Below are 24,056 nucleotides of genomic sequence, written 5' to 3'. Positions count from 1 at the left end.
TGAGTCAGCAAGTCACCCGTAGGTCACTGTGTTGCCACACGGATGCTCCAACACAAGCCCGGACAGTAGCTCTGAAGGGCCAGAGTTCGCAATGTAAGTTCAAGGGGAGGAGGTGAAGGGTTGAACCAAAGCCTCAGGGTTACAGGAGAGGATGAGGAGAGGAGCTTTGGGGTCTGGGGACAGGATCTGGAGGCCTGCTGGCATCTCTGACCCCATCCAGGTGGGCTGGGGGGTGGGGGCCGGGGGCCAGCACCTGTGCCTCAGCTCCTTCCCAGGACACTCCCGAGAGCTGACCCAGGAGGCCCAGGCAGTGGAAGGCAAGGACCGCCCCACCCCGGGACCCCTTGCACAGGCTGCAGGAACCTGGTGGCACCTCCACCAGCGCACCTGGGGCAGTGAGCCCTGGGGACAGGTCAGGCTGGGTTGGTAAGCAAGCGGCTGCCCTGGGGAGCTCCAGCCGCCCCATAGGCCTTGGAGGCAGCAGAAGACAGGGTCCATAGAGCCTGGCATTCATAGGAGGGCTTCCAGGCCTGTCGCCTGCCAGACCATGACATCCCGTGGCCCGGCTGGGCCTGCAGTACGACCCGTGGGCCCCAGGCTGCACATTTGAAGGCAGCCACACAGTGGCAGGAAACGGCCAAATACCAGGAGCGCTGGGCGGGCTGCCCACGCGGTTGCAGGACAGAGCTCTGTGCATGTGACACGGCACCTCCTGCAGAGCTTCCCCAAGGCCCTTCCTTCCCCAAGAGCCAAGCTCCTCCCAGTGCTGAGAAGGACAGGGCCGATCCTGCCCCGGGGTTGGGACACACAAGCATGTGGGACAGAGATCTCAGCCTGTGCAGACTGGGGGCGGGCATCCCAGCGGCCTGGAGTCCGGAGAGGCCACGCAGGCCACTGCACACTGTGCAGCCCTCCACAGGGGCTCCAGCCGAGCCGGCAGGGCTTGCAGCACGGGGACCGGGGGCGAGAGGGCCTAGGTTTTAAAGGGTCTCTCTGGGCCTTGTGTGGTGTCACACTGAGGAGCACGGGTGGAAGCTGGAGGGGGTGCAGAGACCCCCTGGGAAGCGCAGGGACAGTGACCGTGGGGCGCTGGTGGGTCTGCTGTGGGTGGGGAGCCCAGAGCTGAGCAGCAGGGGATCTAGAGGCCGGGGCACAGGTGTGGGGTTGTCCTGGATAGGCACCGGGTGTGGGAGGATAGGATGTCGGGTCCGCTGGGTCGGCGGGGGAGGAGCTGCCTGGAGGAGGAGGACAGCCAGACACCCCAGGGTGGGAGGAGGAAGCCCAGGGCCTTGGGTGTGGCCTCCTGTTGGGGCCTGGCTGCCATGGAGGGTGAAGGGAGACGAGGAGGTGTCCGTGCACAGGCCCGGGGGCTGCAGTGAAGGGAGCCGGCAGGCGGGGCAGAGAGCGGGCAGCGCCTTTGTGGCTGGTGGCAGGACAGGAGGAGGGCCCAGCCAGCCTGGTCCTTGGGGGGACAAGGCCTGGGGCCCAGGGCCCGGGTGCAGGGGCGGCCTTGGCCACTAGGCAGGACCTCAAGGCTGCCGGGCAGCACACCTGGGCACAGGTGGGGCAGGCAGGCAGACCGCTGGCACACACGGGGAGGCTCATGACCCCTTCACTTCTGCAGCGGCCGAGAGGCCGAGGGACCATGGGGAGGAGGCCGGGGCGACATGAGGCTCCCTGACCTCCAGAGCCCCCGGGCAGGTGTGGGAGCGGGGAGGGTGGGTTTAGCCAGGATCGGGTTAGGCCTGGGTGGTGTGACAGGCCAGCGAGGACACTGCGGTGGGGACAGGAGCTGAGCCGGGGGAGGAGGGGCTTGTGGACGGAGCAGGTAAGGCTGGAGGCCTTGGGGTGGGGGTGACCTGCTGAGGCGGGTTCACGTAGCCACTGTCCCCGGCCACCACGGGGAGAACGGAGGCAAAGGAAATAGAGACAAGACACATAAACTTGCTCATAGCTGACGACGGCCCGTTAACAGGTCCCTGCCACCTGCCTCCAGGGACTCAGCGGCGTCCCTGTGAATACTCGGCCAAGGACAAGGCAACCTCAGCTCACCTGAACCTGAGTTCCGGGACCCTCTGACTCTGATCCCGACATGGGGCTTGAGCTCACGACCCTGAGATCATGACCTGAGCCGAAATCAGGGGTCAGATGCTCAACCCACGGAGCCCCCCCCGCGCCCCAGGTCTTCCCTGACCTACGAAAATCCTTCATCTGTGTGACCCCCCAGCATACGCTGTCGGCCTGGAGCCTCCAGACACGGGGCACTGCTCTGCCTCCGAGGGGCCCACGACTCTCAGGGTTTACTGGACGGTAAGTGACCCTTCGGGGTCCTGGGAAGCTCGCCTCCAAGTTCCCTAGAGATGAACACTGTCCCTGGCCCCCTCCCAACTCCCACGCGTCTAACCAGGCCCCTGGGCCCCAGGGCGGCTCCTCCTGCCCACGGGGCTTGTCTCCCGCCTTCAGTAAAACTGAAGACGTCTGAAGAACTCTTTCTTGGCCGTCGGCCATCTGAAGAACTCTTTCTTGGCCATCGGCCCCTGGACCCCAACACCTCACGTCAGCCGTAGCAACCAAGGAGAGCCACCCTTCGGGTCCCCCGTGGCTGCTCCAGAAACCCCCCTGGGCAGAGCGGCTTCAAGCAACAACATTGCTCTGTTCCTGTAGGTCAAGTTCCAATAAGAAGAAGCGAGTCCGGGGAATCACATCACAATTTAAAGCTCCGGGCAGGGCGGCCCCGCTGGGAGTTGGGGGGGCCCTGGGGTCCAAGGAAGGGAGCTGAGGGCCCATGGGACGGGTGTGCGGGGAGGCCCACGGGGCCTGCGTGCTGAGACCCTTTCACAGCAGCGACCGCCCCGAGCGTGGCCCAGGCCCAGGGGAGGACATCACAGCCCTGCAGCCGTCCTACGTGGAAGGGGAGTGAGCTCCCAGCCGCCACACTTGCTCTGGAGGGGGATCTGCGAGCAGAGGCGGGTCTTTATGCCCCGCGGGTGTGCCTGGGACTGTGGCTGTGACGGGCCACAGGTGGAGGGAGCCGCGGATGACGGTAACCGGCCCCGGAACCTGCTGCCCCTGGCAGGTACTGGGGAGGCACCGCGGCACCGTCCCTCCGGGATTTTGGTTCTTCCTCACACGTCAACGCCCTTGCGAGCGGCCCTCGTCCCCACTGCCCCCACCCCGAGGTGTACAGTCCCTTGCCCCCACGACCCCAGGCCAGCAGGGAGCAGCTCCTCCTGCTTTAGTAAAACCTCCGTGTTGCACCGCAGACGCCTCGGGGACTCCGGGCCGTGGACTCTGGACCCCACGAAGCTCACCAATGTCCCCAAACTACATCAGCTGGCCGGGAAGTAATGCATGGTCGGGGGGGTGGGGACCGTGCTCACGAAGGCCCTGAGCGGCCTTCAGAACGGGTCATTCCAGGTTGGCACCAGTCCGGTCTCGCAACGACGGCCAGTGACCACTTGGGATCACTCCCGGGGCCGTCAGGAGGCGCCGCTGCTGCAGGGAGGGGGAGACCGGGGGCAGGCTGGGCTGGTTCCCGGGTCCTGGCGCCCCAGCCGCTGCGGGTGGCCGGCCATCTCCGACGCTTCCTGTCTGGCAGGTGACCCATCACACCGTGTCTGCCTCCACCTTCCCACAACACTGTCCTGCGTGTGTCCAGGGCCCCGACTACAAGGACACCAGTCATGTCGCATGGAGGCCAGCCTCGTGACCCCATCTTGTATGGATCTGGGGGTGGGTGGACACCGTTCAACCTCCACCACGCTTGGGTCTCGTTAGGAAGCTCGCTGGAGCTCAGGGCCCCTGGAGGATTCTGGGGCGCCCACGGGAGGGCAGCCCCCAGGCCTGCGGCCGGCTGCTGCCCATGCCTCGGGCTCCAGCTCCCCGGGCCGCTGGCCTGCTACATCCCGAACGTCGATAAGCCACACTCATCAGCTCATTTTGAAGTTTTGCACAGAAAATTCTTCTTCAACTTTATCACAAAGGTGCTCCCCACATTCTGTTCCAGAAACTTGCTCCTTCTCCCCTTGCGGGAACGGTCTCAGGCTCCCAGGATTCAGGCCCGTCCGCGGCGAGGTCGGAGGACCCTCTCCCGACACGGAGCCTCTCTCTCAGTGCCGCCTGTCCCGTGGGCCCTGTCTGCACCGGGGTCACCCCCGCCAACCACCAACGGCTCCAGGTGACCCTCTGGTCTCTAGTCTGTTTCTGGCGGCTGGACACAGGTGTGAGGGATGCCTCCCCACGTGCCTTCCTCGCCCTGACCTCAGGGCAAATCAAGCATTTCGCAAAAGCCCAACAGAAAGGACAAAGAAAAGCCTCTTCTTAGAGCAGCCCCTCTGCTGCCTGGCTGCCCGAGTGGGAGAGGGCAGAGGACCCCACGGGCCGGGACAAGGCCACAAAGGCGGGCCTGTCCCCAGGACAGTCGGGCCCTGTTTGTGGGGATGTTTGCTGGCAGCACAGCTGGGCTCAGACACTGGGTGGGTGGCTCAGCCCCCCCAGGCTCCCGGCTCCGCGCACCCTGAGACCCTCTGCATCCCCACCGCCCCTGGGCTGGCCGCACGGAGCTGTGCATGCAGGTGACTAGTTAGGGACACAAATCAGGCCAAATTGCACTCGAGGCCAGGTCCTCCCCTGTTCCGGGCAGGTGGCCCGGCCCCTCCGTGCCTTGTTCTTCACACCGCGATGCCCTGAGGACAGAGAGCAAGGTGACTCCTCACACCTACCCTGCGGTTGCGTGACTCACTTGCATCCCAGAAGTGGTGGGGAAGCCCTCCCAGGAGCCCAGAGGCCCCGCAGGCTGGTGGTCCTGGAGCCTCTCAGGCCCAGGGCTGCAGGGGGCTAGGGAGCTGGGGCCTGGGGTCGTGGAGATGAGGCCCCCCACAAGCTGTCCAGGAAGCAGAGGGGACAGAGCGCGATGGGGCAGGCGGTGGTCTGTGGACAGTGGGCAGGGGGAGTGAGAGGAGCGCAAGGAAACAGGTGTAGGTCCTGGGGCTCCCGAGAGGTAAGCGACTCAGCCGGAAGGTAGTGACCCCAAAGCCCAGGCCATCCTGGCGAAGGCAGGGCCAACCTTGGTCTCCTGGCCTGGGGCGTGGGGAGGACCTTCCTCTCCTGGGGAGAGGAGGCCATGGTGGTCAAAGCTGGGAGGTGGCCAGAGGGCACGACACGCCCAGCTCCCCCTGACCGAGCCCTGCTGGATGGACTGCCCCCACGTGGTTGGGGCTCTGAGGCCTGGGGCTGGGCCGGGCTCAGGGGCCACCAGCTGACAGATGGTGCTGTCCACCCCCAACCCCCAAGGCACAGCCTTGCACTGAGCGCCCCTTGGTTGCCCCAGCCCGTCACACGGAGACCCCAGGAATGAGCCCCCCACAGAGCCTCAGCCAGGGTTGGTCCATGGGCTGCTGGGGGAGGGTGGGACATAGATCAACAGGCCCCGTCTGGCCCTGGGGCCTCCGGGCACCACAGCGTGGAGCCGCCAGCAGAGGGTGCCAGAGGCCTCCACCGAGGGTGGGGCCCGCGGAGCTGGGGGCAGGGCGGGCACTGGCGGGGTCGGGGGACCTGGGGGTGCAGAGTGCAGCCCACCGTGCTGGGAGACCCCTCCACTCCCGCACGGACGCCCCATAGCTGACCACCCACCCCGTCCCGAGTCAGTTAACACCCTTCTCCCAGGCACCTCCCTCAGGGTGGGGCTAGGCCTCAGCCTGGCCTCTCAGACTCACGGCCTCTGCCCCTCTGGGGGTGCCCTGAGGTCCCCCTCCAGTCTGGAGTTACAGGCCTTGGGCCTTCTGGACATCTGGCCTGGGAAAACCACAGCACGCAGAGTGCGCAGGGCGCCCCGCCCTGGCCCCTCACCCCCTGGGAATATCCACTGGGGTACACGTGGGCACCCCCACTGGAGTCGGGGGTACGTGGCCTCACTTGGAATGTCTACGGCCAGCCCATCCCCAGCTCCAGGAGACAGACGTGTGGCTGCTAGGATACTTAATTGGTTTAATGACACAGCCTTTGAACCTTGGTCAGCTATCATTTCTGTGTCACCTGCAGAGGCCGGGGCTCCAACACTCACCCACCACCCACACAGTACATAGGGCCAGCCCGGCCTTAGACCTGTTGGGGGAATGCCTCCTTCGGGCTCTGCCTTGGGGGTGGGGGTGGGGACTGTCTAAGGCCATACTGGAGTGAGGGTATGTCCAGTCCATCCTGGCTTCTTGCGAGGGTGGTGGGAGTAGAGCATGCATCCCACCCAGTGGAGCCTGGAGCCCCCCCAGGCCATCCTTGAGGAGTAGTGCGCTGGGGGGTGCTATGGGCAGTATCGGGGACAAGGCCCAGCTCAGAGTCCAGGGGGGCTGAGCCTGCTGCCTGGCCCGAGGTGGGGACGTGCAGGTGCGCATAGAAGTAGCAGCCATGAGGGTGAGGTTTGGGGCCAGGGTCACCAGGACCGGGAGGAACCCCCAGGTGGATGAGGAACCTAGAAGATAAGTCCTACCCACCTCCTGGGAGTTCTGTGGCCCCAGGGCGAGGTGTCATGAAAGCCAGGAAGGGGCTGGGCGGGCTGGACAAGCAACAGCTCTGGTTTCAGGGGCAGGTGCATGAGGGGCCTGCATCTCCAGGTGGCTAGTTTGGCGCAGGTGGGCCTGAGGCCCTGCTGAGCCCTAGGACTCGCCATGCGCCATGAGGCCAGAGGCCGCCCCCAGCCCACCACCGCCACCTGTGTCCATGGTCCAGAACATACACACATACAAAAATAATACTCCGTGCCCTGGGAGCGGGCACCTCCGCAGGTGCGTCTCCCCCGCCGCAGGTGTGCTGGACCCGGGGCCGCGTCTAAATGTCGTCCTCCACCCTCCTCTGGTTCTTGGAATGAAACTTGCTCATGAGCTCCTCCAGCTCCGACCCACCTTGCTGCTCCTGCGGGGAGGGCGCCTCAGTCCAGGGGGCCGGGGGCCAGGGAGGAGGGGGCGGGGGGCGCAGGGGGCGGCGCGGCCGGCTCACCTCCAGGACCGCCTTCTGCACGGTGAGCTGGCTGTACACGCGGATGCCCTCCTCTCCGCACACCTTCTTCAGCTCGTCCTTGTTGAGCGAGAAGAGCTGCGGGCCCGTCAGGATGCCCAGGTTCTCCACGATCCTGGGTGCGGGGCCGGCGGGAGTGAGGTTGGGGCCCCGGTGTCCCTGCCCCGCCCCCCTGCCCGGTACGCTCCGCCCCCCACCCCTGTCCCACCCCCTGCCCAGCGCGCTCCTGCCCCGCCCCTGCCAGTAGCCCCGCCCCCTGCCCCGTAGCCCCGCCCCTGTCCGGTCCGCTCCGCCCCTGCCCCGTAGCCCCGTCCCTGCCAGGTGTCCCCCGCCCCCTGCCAGGTGCGCTCCCGCCCCGCCCGCTGCCCCCGCCCCGCCTCCTGCCCGGCGCGCCCCACCCCTGCCCGATACGCTCCGCCCCCCCAACCCTGTCCCATCCCCTGCCCGGCGCGCCCCGCCCCTTCCCGGTGCGCCCCGCCCCCTTGCCCGGTGCGCCCCGCCCCTGTCCGGTCCACTCGGCCCCTGCCCCGTCCGCCCCGCCCCTGCCAGGTGCGCTCCCGCCCCGCCCGCTGCCCGGTGCACACATACACACACATACACCCCCCGCGCTCACCGGGCGCTGAAGGCCTTGGCCTCCAGCCAGGCGCGGACCTCCGCGGGCCCGGACTCGTAGGTGAGCGGCAGGCCCACGGGCTGGCTGCGCTCCACGCGGAAGTTCCGCTGCGGCTGCGTCCTGATGTGGCTGATCCTCCTGATGAGCTCGTCGTTGACCTCGTCCATGTGGTGGATCAGCTCTGCGGGCGGCGCCCCGCGCTCAGCCCCGCCCCAGCCGCCCCGGCCCTCCGCCCGCCGCCTCCCCCCGGGCTCAGCCCCGGTGCCCGCGTCCCCGGCCGCAGCGCCCCTCACCGTCTTTGTCCCCCGCGAAGCTCCGGGGCAGCTTGTGGGTGGGGCTGGAGGGACCCCAGTATTTCAGACCGGCCTGAGGGGCGGGGGTGGGGAGAGGGGAGCGGGTGGAGGCGCCGTCGGCTTCGGCTCCTCCTCCCTCCGCGCCCCTCCCCGGGCCGGCCCGCTGCCTCACCCCGCCCCCAGGGAGCCTTCTGGGGCTCGAGGCTCTGCACCCGCCCCTCCCCCTTTTCCCCCTCCCCCCCCCCCCCCCCCCCCCCCGCAGAGCGCTCGCTCCTCAGCTCACCTGCTCCAGGGAGGCGTCCTCCAGCCGAGTCTCGTCCAGGATGTTGCAGGGCACGTAGCCCGCCTGGCCGCTGCGATTGCGAAGCTTCCACCACTGGTGGTCATCCTCCAGCACCTGCGGGCCGCCCCGCCGTCACCCCCGCTCACGGCACCCTGCTATGGGCGCCAGCACGGGGGTGGGGGCCCCCTTTACAGGGGCCACAGACGGTTGCAGGCATTTCCTCCGAGGCGGCGCCTCCCCCAGCCCCGTGGGGCAGTCCCAAGTCCCCCCAGGAGCCCCTGCCCTGCCAGTGCCTCCCACCCGTAGGGGCTACCGGCCCCCCAACTCCCCCACCTGGCCTCAGCAGCAGCCTGAGCGGGGCCCTCTGGCCTTTGCATATAGACCACACCCCAGGCCGCCCCACTTTCTGTCCTCAGGTGGATGGCCTGGATTCAGGGCTGACACCGAACAGACAGTGTCTCAAGGGGGCCCCTGGGTGCCTGTGAACGATGAGCCCTGGCTGAGAGCTGGAGGGTCCCCCGCTCGGCACAGAGAAGGCCCCTCCTGCAGCGTGAGCCCAGCTCAGCCCAGCCCAGGGGCCCTGCGCCCCCTCTGAGATCCCTGAGACTGGGAGGCCCCTGCACCCCAGGGCGCTGTGGGGGGGGGCTGTGGCCCCAGACTGGAGCCCAGGGTCGGGGGCCTGGGACAGGGACTGGACAGGCGAGCCAGCGTCGGGCTCCTGGCCCCTGCCACCCCCCCGGCCCCGCCTGCCCTGCGCCCCTCAACAGCAGCCTCCAGCCCCCGGCCCTGCTCACCTCCAGGACCTCGTCCTTGAGCACCGACAGCTCGTTGGCATTGCGGGCCGTGAAGTCATAGAGGATCCTGACGTACTTGGCCATGGCTGGCGCGGGTGCGTAGCCCCTGCATGGAACAGGAGGCTGAGGCCCCGGGCCGGTGGGGAGCGGCTTCCCAGGTGCGAGCTCCTCCTCCAGCGCTCAGGGCGCGGAGGAGAGGCTGTGCGTCAGCCGGGAATGGAAACTGTGACAGCCCCAGAGCGGCTGGGGCCCCTACACAGAGGTGGGGGCCATGCGGGCGGTGGGGGGCCCGGGGGCCTGTGGGCACGGCCAGGCCTGCCCGGCCTGGGCTGTCTCAGGGGAGGCCAGGCCCAGCCCCCGGGACCCAGCGCCAGGCGTGCTCCCGGGAAATGACAGGGTCACCGCCATCCCCTCAAGGGAGGAGGAGAGGCCACAGGTGGCACCCGGGCGCCCACGGGGGCTGCCCATGAGCCTCAGGGGCATGGCGTGGGGGCCCGGCCAGCGCAGGGCAGGCCTGTGCTGCACCCAGGCTGGGCTGTCCTCTCCCGGCCGGTCCGGCCCCCTGTCATCAGGGTAGCTCCTCGGGCAGCCGCAGGCCTTGAGGACCCCACCCAGGGGAGGCAGCTGAGGCCTAAGTGGCCCGAGCCAGGACTGGCCGGGACGGACCGGCCGGGGGCTCAAGGTCAAGGGACGAAACTGTTTCTTCAAGCAGGGCTCTAGGCCAGGAGCCCGGGCATGAGGCTGGCGGTGGGGGCGCCGCGATGGGGGCACCTGTTGAAGACGCAGATTTCAGCCCCCTCCCCTCCTGAAACTGAATCCTGGGCGCTCGGGCCAGGACAGGGATTGGGGAGGTTTAGGAAACTTGTAACCGTGACTGAACAACACACAGGAGAAGACATAGAAGGAGATGATATATTCGGGTCCTGATTTATAGGTGGCTTTTGGCATTTTCTCTTCAGTTTTATGTTATAAAGTCAGAACGAAAACCCGGTTCTTGTTTGGAAAAATGTTTTTTTGAGCGCCGTGAATGAGGCGCTGGCCGCCACCTGGTGGCAGCACACTTGTATCCGAGGATCCGTGTTTCTGGGGGAACTTACCTGTGAGCCTGCGGGGAGCTGACTGCGGGGGGGATGTCTCCCGGAGGTGGACATGTGGGCTCGGATACCAGGTTGTGTTTGGGGGAGCTTCGAAAGGATAGCCGGTTCGCTGGGATCGGCTGTGGGGAGAAAGGACCACGGGGCTTGGTGGGGGAGGGTGGGCTCAAGAGGGGCAGTGAGGGCAGGGACATGGGGGGGGGCAGGGAGGAGGGCTGGGGCGGTGGGGGCACTGACCTCGTTCTCCGGGGCCTCCACTTCCCAGGGAGCGTCCTGCAGCACGTCCAGGGGCGGCTCCCAGCCACTGTGGAACTTGGGCACGTACAGGGGCACCAGGGGCTCCCGCGGCCACTCAGAGCTGGAGATGGGGGGCCCTGGGGTGAGCATGCGCACCGCCCGGCAGGGGACCCCCATCCTGGCCCTCCCTGCCGCGTCCTGCTCCCGCACCGAGGACGAGTCCATGTCTCCCCGAGAGACTCCCACAGCGTCGTCTCCTTGGGGACCAGGTGGCCTCGCAGGAAGCCCACGGCGTCGCGGGAAAGCAGGGGGCTGGTGACGGAGCGGGCGATGTCTGGGCCCCCACAGGTGCTGACGATCTGGGGACAGCGGGGTTCAGAGGAGGCCCTGCCCACCAGACCCCAGGCCCAGCTGCCTCCTGGCAGCACCACAGGACGGCCTCGCTGGCCACCTGGCCTCTAGGCCCCAGCTGCCTGCCCAGGGTGGGCCTTGGCCTCCCCAATCTCCACCCGGGGCGAGCCTCCCCGGGGCCCCCCAGGCACCAGGTCCAGAGGTCCGAAGAGGAAGTGCACGAGTTCTGCAGCACTGGGGTTCTGGATGTGCTTCTGCAGCTTGGCCTGGGGGGGGCACACAGGGTGGGGATGGTGCTGGGGATCTGGGGATGGGGGGAAGGAGGGACCCCGACCCCCAGTGTTGGTGCAGAGGGACAGACGGGGTGGGGATGGTGCTGGGATGGGGGCAGGGACCCCGGACCCCCCAGTGTTGGTGCAGAGGGACAGACGGGGTGGGGATGGTGCTGGGATTGGGGCAGGGACCCCGGAACCCCCAGGGTCGGCGCAGAGGGACTGGGAGGGGCCTGTGCACTCACGAGAAGGTTGAGAGCCAGCTTGATCTTCTGAAAACAGTCGACAAACTGGGCCTCGGAGGGGGGCCTTGCCCTCAGTGTGAGGACCCCCTCTGGAATGGGGGGCCATAAGCTGGCCGGCTGTCACCGCGGGCCTCACCCTCAGCAGCCCACCTCCTCAGACTGGACCTCCTGCAGCTCAGCAGCCCCCTCCCCGCCTCCCATCCCCCTGCCTGTCCTCCCTCCCCGCCCCCCCCCCCCCCCCGTCCCCGCCCGTCCCATGGAGCACCCCCCTCCGCACCTGCTGGCCCCTTCTTCCCCTTCTTCTTCCCCTTCTTGCGCTGGTTCAGCTGCTTGAAAGCCTCTGCCGCCTTCTGCAGCCGAGCCACGAACCACTCGATGTCGTCCAGGGCACAGTTGAGGATTTGCTGGGGTCAGAGGGAGGCGGGGGTCAGCCTCAGGCCCCCCCAGCGCTGCAGGGACAGCCCGGCCCACTGTCTCTTGTCCCTGGGTGTGGCTGGGGGCTGGAAGGGCTCCCCCGTGGGGCCCGGCGGTGGGGCGGTCCCCTACCCCCCCACCCCAAAACCCACCGTTTCCTTTTCTATCTTCTGGGCCAGCAGGGCGCGCGGCTCCTCGTCCTGCGACTCCCGACGGCGGAAGCCTGACGGCAGAGGCAGAGATGGTGCTAGTGGGAGCCCCCCCGCCGCCCCCATGCTGCCCCAGCCCCCCGTCCACCATCCACCAGCACACCTGGCTCACTGAGCGGCATCGGCGGGCCCACCCGGTTCTTGCTGGTTGGGGAGTCACTGCCGTAGCGCTGGAAGGGGATGGGGGCCGGGTCCTTGGTGGGGGGCAGGACCGACTGCCGCTGCCGGATCTTCTCCTGGTGGCCCCTGGACCGGGCAGGGGGAGGCCGGCTCAGCCTGGCCCCGCCCCCCGCCCCCCAGGCCGCAGCTGCCCCTCCACCCCCCATGCCTACTTCAGGGTCTGCGGCCGCATCTTCTTCCCTTGACGGCAGTCGGCCAGCGCGCTCTCGATGTCCTCGTGCACCAGGTCCGCCTGGGAGGGGACACTGGGGCTCAGGCTGGCCCAGGCCCGCGCCCCCCAGCCAGGCCCGGGCCCCTCCTCACCTCCACCTCGTCGCAGTAGAAGAAGTGGATGTCAGGTTTGCTCTGCTCTGAGTCCTGGCACACGAGCAGCAGCACCGAGGGGTAGCGCAGCTGGTTCAGCACCGTCTGGCTGTGCCGCACGGTGGGCAGCGGGAAGTTCTCCAGCTCCTCCTGGGGGACAGGGCGCTCGATGTGGGCGGAGCCGCGGCACACAGGGGTACTGACCAGGCTCGCAGCCACGGGGCCACCTGGGCTTGAGCCACGGACACCGCACCGCGGCAGAGGGCGCAACTTGCCAGCCCGCCCTGGGTTGTGTGGTGGACACAGATGCACACAGGGCTGCGGCCCGGTGGCAGACACAGACCTAGACCCCGTCGGGCGTGGCTGCAGCCGTGGCTGCGCAGCCCCGGACGTGGCCCTGCCTCGGAGCAGACAGGCCCTTGCCTGGGGTGGACCGGTGTGTGTTGTGACGTGGCTCCGCTGGCTCCTCAGCCTGGGCAGTGCTCCCTGCCCTGCCTGCCCTCTGCCCTCCTCCGCCTGTCCCACCCCCGCACGGAGGCCCAGCCGGCATCGGGGTCACTGTCCCCAGCTGCCCTCGCTGCCCTGCTGCCCAGGCACACCTGGGACTCTATGTCCAGCAGCCGCAGTGACTGATCGTTGACCTGCAGCAGCATCTCCTGCGTCCACACTTTCTCCTTGGAGCTCAGCTGCACCAGTTTCCGGATGGCGTCATCCACGGACACAATGGCCTCACTCTTGTCCATGATGAACGTGGCCAGGTGCTGGGGGCGGGCAGGTGAGCACTCTGAGGAGCCCTCCTGGCGCCCAGGATCCTGGGGGCCTGAGGGGCCGTGGCCGACCTCAGGAGCCGGGGAGGGGGGACGGCCCCTACCACAGGGGTCTGAAGAGACACAGCCCCATCCCGGGGGAAGCCCTGTGCTCTGCCTTGACGGGTGCCGTGGGGGCCATGGGCATGCCCTGGTGAAACCTCTGGCTGCCCGTCCCAAACCATCCGTCACCCCACCTCCTGTCCTGTGCTGGACTCCAGGGGCGCCGGCATCCCTGGTTCCCCCGAGACCCAGCGCCGGCTCGCCATGGGGCCTCTGCGCGGCGAGAACCCGGTGTGCGACCCCACTCGTGCCGGCTCTCTCCTCCCACGGGGCTCCGCTTGGACCTGCTCTCCCTGCCCGGCTGCAGCAGCCCTCTCACCCCCTGGCCTGCCTTGGTCTCAAGGATCATGATCTGACATGACGCTTCTCTGTTTAATCTCCTGGCTGCTGGGTTCGCTGCTGCCTCCCTCGTGCCCGGGATGGTGCCTGGCGCAGGGCAGGCCCTCCGCGAAGATGCGGGATGGGTGAGCGTCCGGAGCTGCTCGTGTGGGGTGGCCCTCGGGGCCTGTGGCCAGCCCAGCCCTCCTTCCGGAACCCCCCTCCTTCCTCTGTCCCCAGGACTGGCTCAGGCTCCTCCTCTCTCCTGGCTCGTCCCTGTGTCCCATCGACCTTGGCTGAAGTCGGTCCACAGGCTGAGACAATGGGATGAACCTGGTCTCACGCTCAAGGCGGACAAGCCGCAGCTGTAGCAGCGCTAGGAGAAGACGCTGGGCCACTTCTGACCTCAGGACAGCCTTCCTCCCCGGGAGACCTCCCTGGGCGACGGAGAAAATCCAGACCCTCGCAAGAAAAGGCCAAAAAAAATCTGACCTAATGAAAAGTGAACATTTCTGCTTGGAAAAAAAAAATACCGTGTACGAAGTAAAAAGAAAAAAAGAGTGAGACAGACACGCAGCAGATACGGTGGAGGCCAGTTTCCTTGACACAGAGACTGCCTTGTGCAACGGTGGCTCCTCGTTCGCGGCTCTGTTTTGTTCCGCGTGGCTGTGGGTACACCAGTGACAAGTGGCAAGTACACGAAGGAGATCCGTGAATGTGTTCAAGGTGGGCACTGCAGGAGAACGTCGGCAAAGATCCGGCTGGAGAGCGGCCCGGAGACTGAGCGTAACTAAGTCTAACACAGAAGGCCGGCGGCGGCCCCTTTGACGACGGGATTGCGGGGTGAAGCCGATTCCCCTGGCGCTGAGGGAGTCACGCCGGGTTCTCTCCCCTGTGCCCTGGCCGGGACTAGTGCCCGCGGGTCACGCCTGCAGGCTCGCTGCGGGGGGTGGGCGCCCGGGGGCAGCCGGGACACGTGCGCTCCCCCCACAGTTCAGGCGCCCCCACCGCTCGGGGACAGACTGGGGCAGGAGGGGTCGGCCCGGCCTCCGCACAGAGACGCACCATGGGGCACGGGGTACACGGCGACCACCACCACGCCGCTGCCACCAAGCCGGTGGCAAGCCAGGGGTCCCTCCCTGGGGTGGAGAGCCCGCCAGGGGCGCTCTGGGCCACAGCAGGATTAGATGAGAAACCCGGAACAGGAAGATAACTCACGGCCCTGCGAATAATGGGAAAGTGAGCAACCACAGTTCCACGTCAACAGCCAACCATCAGAGGTTGGGAGGGAAATGAGAAGATACTCAGAAAAGAAAGAAAGAAAGAAAGAAAGGAAAGAAAGAAAGAAAGAAAGAAAGAAAGAAAGAAAGAAAGAAAGAAAGAAAGAAAGAAAGAAAGAAAAGAAAGAAAGAAAGAAAGAAGGCAGCCCGGTGGCGCAGCGGTTTAGCGCCGCCTGCAGCCCAGGGCGTGATCCTGGAGACCCTGGATCGAATCCCACGTCAGGCTCTCTGTATGATGCCTGCTTCTCCCTCTGCCTGTGTCTCTGCCTCTCCCTCTCTGTCTCTGTGAATAAATAAATAAAATCTTTAAAAAAAAAAAAAAAAAGAAAGAAAGAAAGAAAGAAAGAAAGAAAACACTCAGAGAAAAATGAAAACAAAAACACGCATATCTTCGTCGTCGCGACCTGGGGAGGACAGGGGGCGCGGCAAGCAGCCACGGCAGGGCCAGAGTTTGTGGCTGTACATGGTTACCTGAACAAAGACCGGGTCAAAGGAGTCGCGGGGAAATCAGAAAATGTCCTGAACTGGATGACTACAAAGGTGTGTGCATGGCGCCTGGGGGCGGGGGGCGTCTGCCCTCAGCTTGGGTCATGATCCTGGGTCCTGGGATCAAGTCCCATGGGGCTCCCTGGTCAGCGGGGAGCCTGCTTCTCCTTCTCCTCCCCTGAGCCCCCTGCTCGTGCTCTCTCCATCGCTCTCTCTCTCAAATAAATAAATAAAATCTTAAAACAAACCAACAAAACAAAAACGAACCCAAAACATTAAAGGAGTGCACATCAAATGTGCAGGATTTCACTAAAGGAGTTTGTAACGCGAACTCTGACTCCTCAGGAAAGAAGGAATGTTTCCTGTCAGTGATCTACACATTTCCCGTAAGAAACTAGAAAAAGGCAAATAAGACCCAGAGTAGGGATCCCTGGGTGGTGCAGCGGTTTGGCGCCTGCCTTTGGCCCAGGGCGTGATCCTGGAGACCCGGGATCGAATCCCACGTCGGGCTCCCGGTGCATGGAGCCTGCTTCTCCCTCTGCCTGTGTCTCTGCCTCTCTCTCTCTCCATGACTATCATAAATAAATAAAAATTTTAAAAAATTAAAAAAAAAAAAAGACCCAGAGTAAGTGGAAGGAAGGAAGGTGAGAGCAGAAGCCAGCAAAGTACTAACCAGATAAACAATAGAGAAAAGTCAAGGAAGCCTGAAGTTGGTTCTGAAAAAGTTAATGAAACTGATAATCCGCAGCAAGATTGAGCAAGAAAAAAAAAGAAAACACAAATCATCAATAACCAGACAAATAGAGGGGCCACTACGCATAAAAGTGAATTCACAGTCAAAAACCGTCCGCAGAGAAAACCCCACATTCACACGGCTTCCCAGGTGAGTCCTCGCAAGTATTTAAGGAAGGAATAAACAGGGTCTTTCACAAATTCTTTCTGAAAACCAAGGAGTAGGGAACCCTGTCCCGGGGTATGATGAGGCCGCTGCAACTTTGCCCCCCAAATCTGTCGAGGCTTTACAGGAAAGAAAATGATAGACCGGCGCCTCTCAGGACAGCAGCGCAAATGGGGGGCAGGACCCTAGCAAGCTGGCCCACCGACACGCGGGGAAGGTCCCCGAACGAGCGGCGTTCCCCAGCGCAGGGCGGGCCCCGCGTGAGAAGACTGAGTGGACGGCCGGGGTGGTCATCCCCGAGGTGCGAGGAGGCACCGACAGACGTAACGCCTCTCACACCAACACTGTCATGGAGGACGGAAGGAGCCTCCCGTGAGTGCACCGTACCCCCGGGGCAGGGCAAAGCTCGCAGCCTGGGGCGCCGCGGGTGCCTCCTCCTGGGCATGCCGCTCTGCACCCCCTGACCCCGCCGTCCCGGGCGCCGGCTGGGCCCACGTGGCCCTGAGGTCCGGTGGCTCCAAATGAGGGTGATGCGCCCAACTTGGACAGCCCGTAGCCCACGTGGGAGATTCAGGGGACCTTCGGGCAAAGCACCCGGCAAACCAGTGTCTCGGGATGCCCCGTCACCCTCCAGCCCACTGCTCGGGGCATCGGAAAGGCCCCAGGGGGAGGCCAGTGCCATGGACAGCAACGTCCTGGTCACCTGCCCAAGAGATGCCCGCGGCCTGCCCGCCAGGGGGAAACCACCGCGTCCGCGGGTGGGGAAGATGCCCGTTCACGCGGGGGTCTCTCGGCTCGCCTCAGTGCCGGTCAAAATCCTAATAGGATGGGAGCCTGGGGGTGCTCAGCCGTTGAGCGTCCGCCTTTGGCTCAGGGCGTGATCCTGGGGTCCCGGGATCGAGTCCCACATCTGGCTCCCTGTACAGAACCTGCGTCTACCTCTGCCTCTCTCTCTCTCTCTCTCTCTCTCTCTGTGTGTGTGTCTCTCATGAATAAATAAAATGTTTTCTAAAAAATCCTAGCAGGCTCTTCAGGGGGCCAGAGGGGTGTTGAAATGTAAATGCAAGTCTAAGGAGCTCCTCATGGTGGAGAACATCTGAGGAGGAGCCATTTACCCTGCCTGGTTTCAAGCCCCGTAATAAAGCCACAGGAAGGGGAAGGTCGCAGGACAGAGCAGAGACAGACCCACCCACGTTCCTCTCCCCACCTCTTGACAAAGGCACCAGGGCAATCAACTGGAGAAGGAAAGTCTTCTCAATGTCACTGCACACTGCGACCACGGACCATGAACCCCACGCGAGTCCCCCGCACAAACTGATCTCACGTGCATCATAGACCTAAATGTAAAAGCCTCAACTCAGAGTTTCTAGAAGACACAGGAAAAGATCTTCAGAGCCGTGGGTCCTGCAATGACCACTCCCAGCCCCGCACAAAACTCCAACAAAACAACCCTAACCGCAGCTCAGAAAGTGGATGCGGTTGGACCCCAGTGCGGTTGAACACTTCTCCAAACACAGCTATGCGTCCAAGCCAGGAAGCCGGGGAGGGGGGGGGGGCTGTCTCTGTGATCATGCAGCTGGCCAGCCGGCCTCCTGCCTCAGCGAGCTGCAAGTGTCCACAGGGGTCGGGAAGCAGGGCCCCGCGGGGGTCCCCAGGCGCCGCTCGAGGCCATGTGCCCTGCAGCCCACGCTGTCGGAGGGCCTGTCCCACAAGTGTGTTTTCTTGGAATAAGGTCACGGAGCAGAACAGAGGTGTTGTGAACTATGCGGATTCAATTACGCGGGCGGGAGAGGGGGAGGCCCCAAAACCACCCACTCCGAGCTACAGGACAGAGCAGAGCTGCAGAGGGCGCGGCAGGGACTCCCCGTGTCACTAGGACCCCCGCGTCCCCATGGCGTCCTGACCACGGTGGCGGTGACACCAGCCTGGAGCAGAGCTGCACACCCTCCCCTCTGCTGGACACTCACTTAGCAAACAAACCAGCCCCAACTCTCAGCAGCCCCCCACTGCCGGGGCGCCTCCCGCATCCGGAGGGGCAGGCACGCCCGTGGAGCAGCGGCGAGGGCCCCGGGCCGGGGTCTTCCCACAGGCTCTCCTGGACCCATGTCCAGAAGGCCGAAGGTCCCCCAGCCCTGAGACGGGGGGCAGAGCTGCCTGGGAAGCAAGGGGACCCAGCCGACCCATCCCCACTGGTGCCCTGCCCCGGACCCTGAGGCAGCAGCCTGGCACCGGGGTGCCCACCCAGCACAGCCCGATTCAGGAGCCCAGGGACCCCCAGTGTCTCCGTGGACCTGTTGTGGAGACCAGGAACCTGAGGCGCACAAAGCACTGACTTGTCTGCTCTGCGGGTGTGGCTGGTTCCGTTGGAAGGGAAGTCCTCATCTTCCTGATCCTGGACCTTCCTGGTCCAGGGCCCCCCTTCCTGACCCAGGGCTCCTCCTTCCTGACCCAGGGCTCCCCCTTCCTGGTCCAGGCACCCCCTTCCTGACCCAGGGCTCCTCCTTCCTGACCCAGGGCTCCCCCTTCCTGGTCCAGGCACCCCCTTCCTGACCCAGGGCTCCCCTTTCCTGACCCAGGGCTCCCCCTTCCTGACCCAGGGCTCCCCCTTCCTGACCCATGGCCTCCCATTCCTGACCCAGCGCTCCCCCTTCCTGGTCCAGGGCCTCCCTGCCTTCGTCCTCGGCCCTTCCTAGCCCTGTTGTCCTGTAGGCTGGGACAGTGGTCAAGAACCAGAAAGGTCATTTAAAAACATGCTTCCTGAGATCTGAGTGTGAGTGGAGGCTGACCCAGGGTGAAGAGCTCCTGAGCTGGCCGCTGGCCGAGGGTGGCTGGGCGGTACAGCCGCTCCCCGAGTCCATCCACACTGGCCACCCAAGGCTTTCCCTGCAGGAGGCGTGTCTGGGTCCCACCTTCTCCCTCCGAAGCCAGATCCTTGTTTGGGGCCAGGATGACAGCTTCCCGCGGGCAGGGTTCCCATCAAGTGCTGCCAGACAGCACCCGAGCCTTGTCCTTGCCTCCTATGGCCCCCGGACTGTGGGCTTCCCAGGGTCAGATGGGTGTGGGGCAGGCCCTGGCTCTGGCCGCCTGCTGTGGGGGTCATGTCTCCCCATGCCTCAGTTTCTCCATCTCCCCGAGGACCCGAGGGGTGCTCCTTGGGAGCTGGCCTTACCTGGACGTGGTACTGGGAGGTCTCGTGCATGATGATGTTGGAGTTGGAGTACTTCTTCCTCTGTTCTGAGCAGGGAGTCACCAGTCAGTCACCCCAGGGGGCAGGACCCGCAGCCCCGAGTCCAGGTGGCACTGGACCCCCGGTTGGGCCACAGGGAGGGCGAGCAGAGGGGTGCTGCCGCCAGAAAGGACTCGAGGGTGTGGAATGCGAGCGAGGGCCTTTTGTGGGCCGACGGCAAGCCTCCCTCCGCTGCCAGGAGGCCCCGAGGAAGGACCCCCAGCTCGGAGCAGTGTGGGGGTCTGCGCCCGAGGGGTTGCAGGATGCTGAGCAACTCCTCCCGCGGAGGCCCCCTCCCCAGCTGCCCGGGAAGGGTCCATCCAGGGCTTCCCCCCACGGCAAGTGCTGCCAGCTGACGTCTCCCGGCCCCTTGGGCCCCTCCCGGACGGGGCGCCGAGTCCAAAGGCACAAACGTGCGTCTGGGGGGGGCGGGCCGGGCCCCCCCCAGCAGCGCCTGGACTCAGCCCAGCCTGGGGCCTGCCCCTCGGGCTATCTGGTTGCAGTGAGCGGGGCAGCCGAATCAATATTGATGGTCCCTGAATTATTAGTAAAGGCCTCTCTCCTTACGGGGAGGGAGGGAGGCAGGGACCGAGCAGCTGCTTCTCTGTGAGGGTCTGGGGCCCTTCTGGGCACCGAGGGCTGGCCTGCGTCCCCGGGGGGCCTGGCACAGCCTGGGGGAGGGGAGGCGGCCAGACCCCGGCACCCATCCTCGAGCCTCACTCACCGAACAGGTCCTTGGCACTCATCTTGGCCACACCGTCAGACCGGCCCAGGCTGCCGCTGCAGGGGAGGGGCTGGTGAGGGCGAGGCCCACACCGCACCCCTCCCTGGGGACTGCCCAGAGCGTGGGGGTGGGGACTCACTTGGCAGCACCAGGGCAGCAGCTCACAGACCCCAGCTGGCTCATGGTGTCCTTGGTGGTGGCCGGTGACGAAGGGGAGCCTCGTGGCCTGAGTCCAGGGCCTAGAGCCCGGCCCCCACCTGAGTGGACAGGGCAGCCGAGCTGACGCCTCCCCGGGGCCTGGTCGGTGGCTTCCCTGTTCCCAGGGCAGGACCTCGTCTCGGCTTCCTCCCAGCCCAGACCTAGAGGCTGCAGCGCTGCCGTCCTGGCCAGACTGCCACGGGGCTTGGGCACGGTGTCCTCGGGGAGCGGACACAGCAGGACCTCCCGGCCCACGTCCCCCATCTCACCCCAGGCCCTCGGGCTTCCACAGGGAACCCCAGACTGTGCCAGTGGAGGAGCCCCTCTCCCAGGCTGCCTGGAGTGGGCCTGCAAGGACAGTGTCCTGGGGGCTCAGAAAGGGGACCAGGGAGAGGCCACACGTGTTCAAGGATCCTGAGGCAGGTGGGAGCCAATACGAGAGGAAGGTAGCCCAGGACGAGATTGGACCCGGGATGGGGTCAGGGGGCAGGCAGCGGGGGGCAGGTATGGTCTTGGAGACCCAGAGCCCAGAACAAAGTCCGGAGGGAGCACACCTCAGGGGGGTGAGTGGAGCCTGGTGCCCCCGAGCCAGATGAACACGTGCCCCCTGGGACCCCTAGCAGGACTGTCCCTCAGTGGGGGCCTCCCTACGTGGGGCCTGCCAGGGTGGGTGGTCACAGGCTGGGGGGGCTGGGCTCTGAGGGCAGGGAGCACCCCAGGACTTTCTGGTTTGACGGAGAGGGTTTCAAGGAGGCGTGAGGGGCCTGGGAGCCTCGGGCCACTCCTCCCATGTGTCACCGAGGGGCCCGGCTCTCTCGGGGTGGGTGGGAATAGGGGCTTGGTCAGATTCCTCAGACCACGTAGCCGTGGAGAATGTCCGGAATGCCCATGACCTCAGTGAGTGAGCCGAGTGTTTGCTCACTGGGACTCCTGGCGGGCTGAGCCAAGGGCATGGGGCACGTGTGTCTGGCACACGCACCTGGGCAAACCCCAGGCCTCGGGGCGCACACAGACACGCACTGGTTACGACCCCCCGCCCCGTCCTCGGGGCCGCTCTCTGCAGGACCGGCTGGACAGATGAGGCCAGGTGCTGGCATCTGGATCGGGGCGCAGCCGGGGGAGGGGCCGCCATGGGCGCCTGGCTCCCGTCAGCTGACCGGGGCAGGGGAGCCTGCGGGCCCAGGGGTGGAAGCAGCCTAGGGCCCAGGCTGCCCTTTGGTTTCACTGTGGCCATTTTCCGGGTGCAAAGGGAGGGCCGAGCAGGGTGCCTGGTTGGGCAGCAGAGGAGGCCCCAGCAGGGCAGGGAGGGTGGAGGAACCAGCTCCAAGTTCAAATTCCAGCTCACAGCCAAGTGACCTTGGGGAGGAGTCAGCTGAAGGCCCAGAGGCAGCCGGGTGGAGCCCTGGAATGGGGGAACACCCCGGGCCCTGGCGGTGCCCAAACCTGGTAGGTAAGGAGGGACAAGTGGGGAAGCCTGGGTGGGGCAGGGGTGGGCTCCAGGCACGCTGGGGAGGCAGGCAGAGGACCCCGCAGACTGGGCTGGGTGGAGAGCAGGCCACGGAGGCCCGGTCCTAGGCAGGAGGGGGGCCTGGGCCACAGAGGCTGGGGCGGGGGTGGGGGGACTGGGAGGAGCAGTGTAGAGGTGGGGACGAGGGGCGCCAGGACAGCTCCTGCTGGGGCCGGCCCCACTCGGACTGGGGGCACCTGCAGGCCTGCCTGCCCTCCTGCCCTGCCGCCAGGTACACCTCCATGCGCAGGCCCCCCAGGCCTCCCCCAGGGAGAAGGGACCCGGAGGAGCTTCAGCTCAGGCCCCGCAGCCCAGCTCGCAGCCTCCTCCGCCCTGAAATGCCCACACCCCTCGACCCCGAGCCTGACCCCAGCCTGATGCTTCTGGCCCGGATTCCCGGTGGGCTGAGACATCCAGGAAGTGCCCTCCTGCTCCTACCCGCAGGGAGCCACTGGCTCCCCTCAAGTGTTGGCCACAAAGGAGGCCCCAGCCTGTCCCGGGGAAGGGGGCTGGAGCCCTTGGGGGACATGGGAAACCCCCTTCCCACCCCTGTCCTGGAGGAAGGGGTTCTCTCCATGGAGCCCCAGGGCCGGGAGGCGGCTGGGGCCTCAGGTGCACCCGGGGCCGCCCCAGGAGAGGCAGGGCACGCCAGGCTCCCACCCAGCTCCTGGCCGCGGGTTCGGGGCGGCCCTGTCGCACCCCGGTGCCTCGGACAGCCGGGCCCATGGACTCCGGCCAGAGCCCCCAGTCTCGCGGCGAAGCCGGGAAACTGAGGCTGAGCCAGACTACAGGTCCGCAGGTGGGGGTGCACTGGGTGGGGCCCTGGGACGCTCACCTGCTCCTGTGGCCCGCGCCGCCCGTGGGCCCCTTGTGAGCGCGACCGTCCGCCTGTCTGTCGGCTCCTCGCCTGGCTCAGCAGCGGGAAGGACGCGCGGCTGGGCCGGGCTGGGCAGGGGCGGGGCGCGAGGAGGAACCTGAGCGGCAGGTTAGAGACCGGGAGCTGGCGGGGGGGGGGGGGGGGGGGGGGGGGGGGGGGGGGCGGGGGGGCGGTGTCCTGGCTCGGCCCCGCCCCGGGGCTCCCTGCTGATGGTCCCCAACAGCCGCCTGTCGGGGACGCGGACCGGGAGCCCCTCGCCCGTGCTGCCATATGGGGCGAGCGAGCAGGGCGAGGCTGGGACCCTCCCGGCGCAGAAGCCCCTCCTCAGCTGGCCCCTGGGGCCGGGGCCTGGGGGTCAGGCTGCAGCGTGGGCGCGTGTCCAAGACCCTGCGCCCGTCGCCCCGACTGCCCCAGATGGGAGACCCTGGTCTTGGTGCAGCCCCAGCTCCACTGCACGTGCATCGGAGGCCCAGGCGCCATGGGGGGAGAGGACAAGGGAGGGGGGCTCCGGACTGTGGCCCCTCCTGAGGCCCAGGCCTCACCTGTGCCCGCCGCGTGGGGGCAGGTGTCCTTCCTCCTGGCCTGACTCCCCTGCCTCAGCCAGCTGGGCGGAATGAGGTGAAGGGGCGGAGGCCCAGTCCTGGCAGTGCAGGGCACCCCCAGGTGGCAAGCGAGGACCCACACAGGCTCTAGCTTGCGTTCCTGGGGTGCACCAGGGGGCGGGGTCCCAAGGGCAGCTGGCCAGGGCGGAGCACTTCCTGGGGATCCCCCTGGGGGGTTGGAGGCACATTCTGCCCTGGTAGGTCACCAGCACCGCAGGGCAGCTCTCCCCACCTGCCCACCTGCCAAAGCACCACAGGTGACCCTTCCTCTGGGGCCCAGCCCTGCTCCCCAGCCCTCACGAGCCCCGGCTTCCTGGTTCTGTGCCTGATGCTGCTGAGCACCCATAGGGGAAGGCCAGGGCCTGCCCTCGTCCTTCCCGGAGCCCAAGCCTGGGCGGGCAAAAGGTGGGAAGGCACGCAGGGAGCAGCTGAGGTAGGCACTACAGACTTCTGAAACTGAAGTGACCGTCGTCAGAACAGGGGTGCTGACCCCTGTCTGGGGTCCCAGGCTGGTGGTAGCCGCCAAGAGCCGCGGCGTCCTCCCTGGACGGGAGACTGACACCTCTGTGTAGCCAAAGCGACGCGAGTGTCAGAGCCTGGCCTGCATCCTCGGCAGGAGGTCATGAACCCTCAGGGCCCCAGGTGTCGGGGGCCAGGGCCTGCAGGGGAGCTGGCGGAGGGCAAGCGCACCATCCGGCCTTCCCAGGTCCACGGAGGGCATGCCCACCATCAGGGGTGCGAAGCCCCGCTGCACAGGCACACAAGAGCAGGTAAGCAG

General features: G+C 66.3%; 1 protein-coding gene and 1 long non-coding RNA gene across 5 annotated transcripts; one reads left to right on the top strand and one right to left on the bottom strand.

Annotated features, from left to right (window-relative positions):
- Positions 1–814: 814 nt before the first annotated feature.
- On the top strand, positions 815–4,147 carry LOC121472192. Of its 3 annotated transcripts, none has more exons than XR_005982796.1 (4): positions 815–1,092; positions 1,976–2,310; positions 2,423–3,732; positions 4,007–4,147. It is a non-coding gene; the product is annotated as an uncharacterized LOC121472192 (long non-coding RNA). The 3 variants fall into 3 exon arrangements; XR_005982795.1 differs by having other exon boundaries at positions 815–2,310; positions 2,423–2,660; positions 3,264–3,732; XR_005982794.1 differs by having other exon boundaries at positions 815–2,310.
- Positions 4,148–5,968: 1,821 nt separating this feature from the next.
- On the bottom strand, positions 5,969–22,778 carry EPS8L2 (EPS8 like 2). Of its 2 annotated transcripts, XM_041723319.1 has the most exons (21): positions 22,635–22,778; positions 20,234–20,351; positions 20,095–20,150; positions 19,314–19,378; positions 12,893–13,054; positions 12,294–12,443; positions 12,143–12,222; positions 11,914–12,056; positions 11,754–11,824; positions 11,465–11,591; positions 11,188–11,276; positions 10,862–10,936; positions 10,530–10,678; positions 10,320–10,440; positions 10,086–10,204; positions 8,989–9,094; positions 8,195–8,308; positions 7,912–7,984; positions 7,619–7,799; positions 6,988–7,120; positions 5,969–6,903 (listed from the first exon to the last, which is right to left on the bottom strand). In XM_041723319.1, the coding sequence occupies exons 2-21, from the start codon at positions 20,275–20,277 to the stop codon at positions 6,820–6,822; spliced, it is 2,142 nt and encodes a 713-aa protein (XP_041579253.1). In that variant the 5' UTR covers positions 20,278–20,351; positions 22,635–22,778; the 3' UTR covers positions 5,969–6,819. The 2 variants fall into 2 exon arrangements, with proteins under 2 accessions (XP_041579253.1, XP_041579254.1); XM_041723320.1 differs by lacking the exon at positions 22,635–22,778 and having other exon boundaries at positions 19,314–19,373; positions 20,234–20,316.
- Between the last annotated feature and the right edge of the window lie 1,278 nt (positions 22,779–24,056).

This window comes from Vulpes lagopus, chromosome 11 (genome assembly GCF_018345385.1).
Source record: "Vulpes lagopus strain Blue_001 chromosome 11, ASM1834538v1, whole genome shotgun sequence".
NCBI classification, from domain to species: domain Eukaryota; kingdom Metazoa; phylum Chordata; class Mammalia; order Carnivora; family Canidae; genus Vulpes; species Vulpes lagopus.
This window is presented reverse-complemented; position numbering and strand designations above follow the sequence as displayed.

Bases quoted from the DNA above. Each gene is read 5' to 3' on its own strand.
- EPS8L2 (XM_041723319.1), bottom strand. From the start codon at position 20,277: ATGAGCCAGCTGGGGTCTGTGAGCTGCTGCCCTGGTGCTGCCAA. The intron at 10,205-10,319 runs GTCAGTGCCCCC...TTCTCCCCACAG, and splicing joins TGGAGGCCCCGGAGAACGAG to CCGATCCCAGCGAACCGGCT. The intron at 7,800-7,911 runs GTGAGGGGCGCT...CGCCGCCCGCAG, and splicing joins CTTCGCGGGGGACAAAGACG to AGCTGATCCACCACATGGAC.